Source organism: Lepidochelys kempii, chromosome 14, assembly GCF_965140285.1.
Source record: "Lepidochelys kempii isolate rLepKem1 chromosome 14, rLepKem1.hap1, whole genome shotgun sequence".
Classification (NCBI taxonomy): domain Eukaryota; kingdom Metazoa; phylum Chordata; order Testudines; family Cheloniidae; genus Lepidochelys; species Lepidochelys kempii.
In genome coordinates this window covers 49,064,794-49,072,291 of record NC_136393.1, presented here as the reverse complement: position 1 = coordinate 49,072,291, position 7,498 = coordinate 49,064,794, and the positions used below count along the sequence as shown (strand labels likewise).

General features: G+C 59.5%; 1 protein-coding gene across 1 annotated transcript; it reads right to left on the bottom strand.

Annotated features, from left to right (window-relative positions):
- Positions 1-6: 6 nt before the first annotated feature.
- Positions 7-7,160, bottom strand: CCHCR1 (coiled-coil alpha-helical rod protein 1). The gene is made up of 8 exons (XM_078848650.1): positions 7,053-7,160; positions 5,519-5,630; positions 4,648-4,885; positions 3,983-4,535; positions 3,646-3,767; positions 3,444-3,561; positions 3,180-3,290; positions 7-2,957 (listed from the first exon to the last, which is right to left on the bottom strand). The coding sequence occupies exons 2-8, from the start codon at positions 5,586-5,588 to the stop codon at positions 2,646-2,648; spliced, it is 1,524 nt and encodes a 507-aa protein (XP_078704776.1). The 5' UTR covers positions 5,589-5,630; positions 7,053-7,160; the 3' UTR covers positions 7-2,645.
- Positions 7,161-7,498: the final 338 nt, after the last annotated feature.

Genomic DNA, 7,498 nt, shown 5'->3' with positions numbered 1-7,498 from the left:
ACGGCAAGAGACCACCCTGGCTTCCCCAGGAGATCTTCAATGATCTAAAACTCAAAAAAGAGTCCTACAAAAAGTGGAAACTAGGTCAAATTACAAAGGATGAATATAAACAAACAACACAAGTCTGTAGGCACAAAACTAGAAAGGCCAAGGCACAAAACGAGACTAAACTAGCTAGAGACATAAAGGGTAAGAAGAGAACATTCTACAAATACATTAGAAGCAAGAGGAAGATCAAGGACAGGGTCGGCCAGTTACTCAATGAGAGGGGAAAAATAATAACAGAAAATGTGGAAATGGCAGAGGTGCATAATGACTTCTTTGTTTCGGTTTTCACCAAGAAGGTTGGTGGCGATTGGACGTCTAACGTAGTGAATGTCAGTGAAAATAAGGTAGGATCAGAGGCAAAAATAAGGAAAGAACAAGTTAAAAATTACTTGGTCAAGTTAGAGGTCTTCAAGTCACCAGGGCCTGATTAAAGGCATCCTAGAATACTCAAGGAACTGACTGAGGAGATATCCGATCCATTAGCAATTATCTTTGAGAAGTCATAGAAGACAGGAGAGATTCCAGAAGACTGGAAAACGGCAAATATAGTGCCCATCTATAAAAAGGGAAATAAGGACAATCTGGGGAATTACAGACCAGACAGCTTAACTTCTGTACCTGGAAAGATAATGGAGCAAATAATTAAGCAATCAATTTGCAAACACCTAAATGATAATAAGGTGATAAGTAACAGCCAGCATGGATTTGTCAAGAACAAAGCGTGTCAAACCAACCTCATAGCTTGTTACCCTGTCAAAGAAAGTTTTGTGGATGGGGGGAAGCGGTAGACACGGAATATCTTGACTTTAGTAAAGCTTTTGATACTGTCTTACATGACCTTCTCATAAACAAACACGGGAAATGCAACCTAGGTGGAGCTACTATAAGGTGGGTGCAGAACTGGTTCGAAAACTGTTCCCAGAGAGTAGTTATCAGTGGTTCACACTCATGCTGGAAGGGCATCACAAGTGGGGTCCTGCAGGGATCGGTTCTGGGTCCGGTTCTGTCCAATATCTTCATCAGTGATTTATATAGTGGCACAGAGAGTACACTTATAAAGTTTGCAGATGATACCAAGCTGGGAGGGGGTGCAAGTGTTTTGGAGAAAAGGATTATAATTCAAAATGATCTGGACAAACTGGAGAAACTGTCTGAAGTAAACAGTACGAAATTCAATAAGGACAAATGCAAAACACTCCACTTAGGAAGGAACAATCAGTTGCACACATAGAGAATGGGAAATGACGGCCTAGGAAGGAGCACTGCGGAAAAGGATCTGGGGGTCATAGTGGACCACAAGCTAAATATGAGTCAACAGTGTAACACTGTTGCAAAAAAAGCAAACATCATTCTCGGCTGTATTAGCAGGAGTGTTGTAAGCAAGACACGAGAAGTAATTCTTCTCCTCTACTCCCTGTTGATTAGGCTTCAACTGGAGTATTGTGTCCAGTTCTGGGTGCCACATTTCAGGAGAGATGTGGACAGATTGGAGAAAATTCCAGAGAAGAGCAACAAAAATGATGAAAGGTCTAGAAAACATGACCTCTGAGGGAAGATAGAAAACACTGGGTTTGTTTAGTCTGGAGAAGAGAAGACTGAGAGAGGACATGAGAACAGTTTCAAATATGGAAAGGGTTACAAGGAGGAGGGAGAAGAACTGTTCTTAACCTCTGAGGACAGGAGAAGCAGCAATGGGTTTCAATTGCAGCCAGGGCGGTTTAGTGGGACATTAGGAAAAACTTCCTAGCTGTCAGGGTGGTCAGGCACTGGAATAAATTGCCTAGGGAGGTTGTGGAAGCGCCATCACTGGGGATGTTTAAGAGCAGGTTGGACACGCGCCTGTCAGGGACGGTCTAGATAATACTGGGTCGTGCCGTGAGCGCGGGGGACTGGACTAGGGACCTCTCCAGGTCCCCGCCAGGTCTGGGAGTCTATGCTGCGTCCTAGCACCACAGCGGCCTCTGGTGGGCAAACTGCGGAACTGCAGCACTTCTTCGGCAAAATGTATTTTATGTGGGAAAATACAAAATTCGATGCCCCGTGGTGCAGGGTCCCCCCGGAGTGGAGCTGATCACAGCACCCTGCCCGCGGAGCCAGGTTAGGACAGAGCGGGGCACACAGGGCTGCTGGGGGGTCACAGACTGGGGTTCAGAATGGCTAGTGGGCAGGGACGGCGCCGAGCCTGGGGATGTGGGGCTGCAGAGACCCACGGGGATGCGGGGTGCAGGGACACGGGCAGACGTGCCTGACTGAATGGGAGAGGTTTGGGGTCAGCCAGGGTCTGCATGGGGGAGGCTTCCCAATTCCCTAACAATCCTCCCCCCCCCCCCGAAAGAAAAACCTCCCACCCACACCCAGCACCCTCCAGGCTCCTTCCCTCTCCCTCAGCTCCTCCGTTACCCCTGACACCCCCCAAGCCTTTACACTGCAGGAAACACACAAGGTTGTGTACTAACACGCCTCCTAAGGAATCTATTTGTCAAAACAGAATGACCAGCTTCTTCTTTTGGTTGGTCTGTATTGTTACAGACATACTCACTGGGAGACAGTTCGAAATAAATGACCAAACTAATTGTAACTGGCATGATTCTATTGTGCTATTTTGACAAATCAAATGTGCAGAATTTTGGAGAATTTTCAAATATGATGTGCAGAATTTTAAAATTTTGGTGCAGAATTCTCCCAGGAGTATAGAACCCAGGAGTCCGGGCTCCCAGCTCCCCGCTCCCAGCACTAGATCCCGCTCCCCTGCGGCAGGCCCTCACCTTCCTCTGGAGCAGGTTGGTGGCGTCCGCGTGGCCGAGCTCCTGGGATCTGAGCTGCACCATGAGGGCAAAGACCTTCTCCCGCCAGCGCCTCAGCAGGGACTGGCTCTTCTGGGCTGGCTCGGGCTGCAGGGGGTCACAGGGCTGGAGGGAGACATTCGTTCAACACCAGGCTACAGCGCTGCCCCCTACAGCACAGCGCCTCCTAGTGCCGCCCTGGAAAACTGGGCCCGCCATGGGCGTCAGGGGAGAGCGCCCCCTGCTGAGCCCCCGCCCCACAACACAGCACCCCCTTTGCCGGCCTGGGGAACTGGGCCAGCCCTGGATGCCGGAGAAAGCGAGCCAGCAGTGCCAGGGGGCCGTTACCTTCCTGGTCAGCTCCAGCTCCTGCAGGGCCAGGATGTCGCTGAGCGAGGCCAGTCTGAGCTGCAGCAGCTCTGCCGTCGTCCTCAGGGCGTCGCGCTCCCCTTCTAGGCGCTGGGGGTAAGGGGAGGGTGTGAGCGCCCCCAGCTGGGGATCAGTCCTGTCCCCCACCCCCATGTGCGTCAGCGCCCCCTGAAGGGGGGGAATCAGTCCTGCCCCCTGCAGGACACAATAGGAACTGCCCGTGTGTAGCTCGCCCCTCCTCACCTGCACCTGGCCAAGCAGCAGCTGCCTCTCGGGGCCCAGCCCGCTCCCCTGCTCTCCCACATAGGTCCGTAGCTGCTGCAGCAGGGCCTGCTGGGAGGCCAGCTCCGCCTGGGCCGTGCTGCGGGGGGAGAAAGCAGGGGGTTGACACATGGGGATGGGGGCTTCCTGCCTCCAGGGGGCGCCATCCTGCGGCTGTTCCTACCTGAGCTGCTCCTGCAGGCTCTGGCGCTCCCGTCCCCTGGCCTCCAGCTCCTGCTCCAGCTGCAGGGCCCGCTGCTGCAGGGAGCCAACTTCAGCCCCATGGGCCACGCAGAGACGGGAGAGCTGGGGGGAGAGAGGGGACCTGGCTGGGAAGAAACCCAGGAGTCCTGGCTCCCAGCCCCCCCTGCTCTAACCACTAGACCCCCCTCTCCTCCCAGAGCTGGGGAGAGAACCCAGGAGCCCTGGCTCCCTGCCCCCTGCTCTAACCCACCAGACCCCACTCCCTTCCCAGAGCTGGGACAGAACCCAGGAGTCCTGGCTCCCAGCCCCCCACTCACCTCAGCCTGGTGCTCCCCCAGCGCCCCCTGCAGGTGCTCTGTTGCCCTCTGGGTCTGGGCCTTCCCTTCCTCCAGCGCCGCCTGCAGCTCCCGCCGCGCCACCACCAGGTCCTGCTGGTGCTGCTCAGTGGCCACCGCTCGCTCTGCCCTCAGGGCGTCGGCTTCTGCTTGGCCACGCCTCCTCTGCTCTTCTAGCTCCGCCCTCAGGACATTAGTTTCTGCTTGGCCACGCCTCCTCAACTCTTCCAGCTCCGCCTTCAGGGCAGTAGCTTCTGCCTGGCCACACCTCTTCTGCTCCTCTAGCTCCGCCCTCAGGGCCTCCCCCTCAGCCTGGCTCCTCCCCCTCAGCTGCTCCAGCTCCCCCTGCAGGCAGGCCACGGTGCTCTCCCGGGCAGCCACCATGGCCTCCTGCTGGAGAACGGCAGTTCGGAGCCCAGCTAGCTCCGCCTCCAGCCGCTGGATCTCGTGGAGCTGGTGGGAAATGAGCTCGGCCTGCTGGGATATGGCCAGGGCATGATGGGCAGCTGGGGGCTCCGCCTCCCTGTCCAGGGACCTGCAGGGGAAGGAGACATGGAGCCTTTCACCTCTAGGGCGCGCCTGCTCCCAACTGGCCCCAGCGTGGGGACTGGCTGGATCGGGGCAGGAGGAGGAATGGGGTCTTTTACCTGCTCCACACTCCAGGCTCCTCCATCTCCGCTCCTGCCCTCCCCCTGGGTGCCCTAGCGCCCCCTGCTGTCCATCTTTGCAGCTCATCTCGGAGGTGCTGGTTCTCCCGTCTCAGCTCCCTGAGCTCCTGGGGCTGCCAGCAGGGGGGCCCTGCCCTCCAGGAAGCCGTTCCAGAAGCAACCAGGGGAGGCGCCGACCGGCTCTGGAAATGCGAGGGAGGAATCAGCCCCCTAGGACCTATAGCAGAAAGGACATGACTGGGACCAGGCATCCAGAACAGCAATTCGTAGGGCTCATCCCTAGGGGGCTGGAGATGGGGAATGGGACCCAGACATTCGGGATGGCAGTGCAGGGCGCTCACCCCTAGAGGGGCAGAGACCAGGACATAGAATCATAGAATATCAGGGTTGGAAGGGACCTCAGGAGGTTCTAGACCAACCCCCTGCCCAGAGCAGGACCAATCCCCAACTAACTCATCCCAGCCAGGGCTTTGTCAAGCCTGACCTTAAAAACCTCTAAGGAAGGAGATTCCACCACCTCCCTGGGTAACGCATTCCGGTGCTTCACCACCCTCCTAGTGAAAAAGTTTTTCCTAATATCCAACCTAGACCTCCCCCACTGCAACTTGAGACCATTACCCCTTGTCCTGTCATCTGCTACCCCTGAGAACACTCTAGATCAATCCTCTTTGGAACCCCGTCAGGTAGTTGAAAGCAGCTATCAAATCCCCCCTCACTCTTCTCTTCCGCAGACTAAACAATCCCAGTTCCCTCAGCCTCTCCTCATAAGTCACGTGGAATGGGACTCAGGCATCCGGGATGACAGTGCATGGTGCGGGGCTTAGGGGACTCTCAGAGCTGTGGATGTTACCGGTGAGTCTGGGGGCTCCAAAGACGGCCGGCGGGTCCAGGTGACCCCTGGACTCTTCCCTTTTGTCCATTGTTCTGGGGATGGCCAGACGACTCTCCGTCCCGTCCTGTCCCTAGGGGGGAACAGCCTGGCTCGTCTCTCTCCCCTGGCCTTGTGCAGGGCCAGTGCAACCACAAGGCGAACTAGGCGGTCGCCTAGGGTGCCAAGTGGTTGGGGGCGGCCAAAGGCATGCTCCGGGGAGGCGGGGGAGCGGAGGGGAGCTGGGGCAGGGGGGCGCGGGGAGGGCCACCTTGCAGCAAGTAACGGGGGGGTGGCAGGGTGGCGCACAGGGGAACAGCTCCCTGCCCCAGGTCACCTCTGCTCCGCCTCCTCCTCTGAGCGCGCTACACTGCTCAGCTGATTGGCGCCGCCAGCCTGGGAGGCGGAGAAGCGGTGATGGCGGGGTGCTCGGGGAGGAGGTGGAGCAGAGGTGAGCTGGGGCAGGGAGTTGCCGCACGGCTCCCTGGACCGAGGGGGAGGGGGGAGTTGCTGCATGGCTCCCGAGGAGAGAGGGGGCGGCGGGGAGCCTCAGGACAGAGTGGGGGGCGGGGAGCTGCCATGGGGGGTGCTTCAGGGCCGGGGGGGTGGAGAGCTGCCGCAGGGGGGGCACCTCAGGGTGGAGGGGGGGCGGCAGGGAGCTGCTGCAGGGGGGGCACCTCAGGGCAGGGGGGGTGCAAGGTGGAAGTTTCGCCTAGGGCGCAAAACATCCTTGCGCCGCCCCGGCCTTGTGCCCACGTTCCCCGCCAGCCCACATCTGATGCCGTCTGCGGATTTAGGATAGACCCTACGATAACGTCCCGAGCCATCGCACAGCAAACAAGGCAGCTCCTTCCCCTCCCACACCCCCCTTCAGGGCCCACGTTCTCCCTTGATCCCGCCAGGCTCCCCTGCCTCTCACTCGCCACCTGCCCCTCCTGCTCCCCTCCAGTCCCCCCTCCCCACCTGTCCCCCACCATCCCCTTCCCCCCTGCCCCCACTCCCATCCCCCGATCCTCCACAGCCTCACCTGCCCCCTTTCCCTCCGCCCAGCGCCGCTTGTTCCCCCCCCCCGCGCAGGGCATGCCGGGAGTCTGGTCCCCCCCGCCCCGCGCAGGGCACGCCGGGAGTCTGGTTCCCCTCCCAGCGCAGGGCACGCCGGGAGACTGGTCCCAGCCCCCGCGCAGAGCACGCCGGGAGACTGGTCCCCCCCGCCCCGCGCAGGGCACGCCGGGAGACTGGTCCCCCCCGCCCCGCGCAGGGCACGCCGGGAGTCTGGTCCCCCCCGCCCCGCGCAGGGCACGCCGGGAGTCTGGTCTCCCCCCCCCCCGCGCAGGGCACGCCGGGAGACTGGTCCCAGCCCCCGCGCAGGGCACGCCGGGAGTCCGGTCGCCGCGCAGGGCACGCCGGGAGTCTGGTCCCCCCCGCCCCGCGCAGGGCACGCCGGGAGTCCGGTCGCCGCGCAGGGCACGCCGGGAGTCCGGTCCCCGCGCTCCCCACCTGCCCGCGACCGGCTCACTCCGGCTCCCCGCACCCGCAGCGCTCTCGGGAAACGTCGCGAGACCAACCGCCCCGGATCCGCAGGAACCCGAACCGGCCATTCAACGGGCAACGGGGAGGGGCCAGCGCGGGACACGCCCTTTTGCCGAGCTAACCAATCAACATCGAGAGAGTGGAGTCGGTGGGGGGGAACGTACGCCCTCAGGCTTCAATGACCAATCAGTGGTGAGAATGGGATACAGAGTATCCGCCCCTAAGGCGTGTTGACCAATCAGAGCTGTAGGAAGCGAGAAAGGGCAGAAGGACACGCCCCCCGCGGAGCTGACTGATCGTAGCTCAGGGCGGTGGGGTGACGCCCCCCTTGAGTCAACCAATCGTAGCACGGAAACGGGGGCGGGACACATGAAATGGGCCAATTAGAGCTGGGAGAGGTGAGACTCGGGAGTAGGCGGACACGCCCTCCAC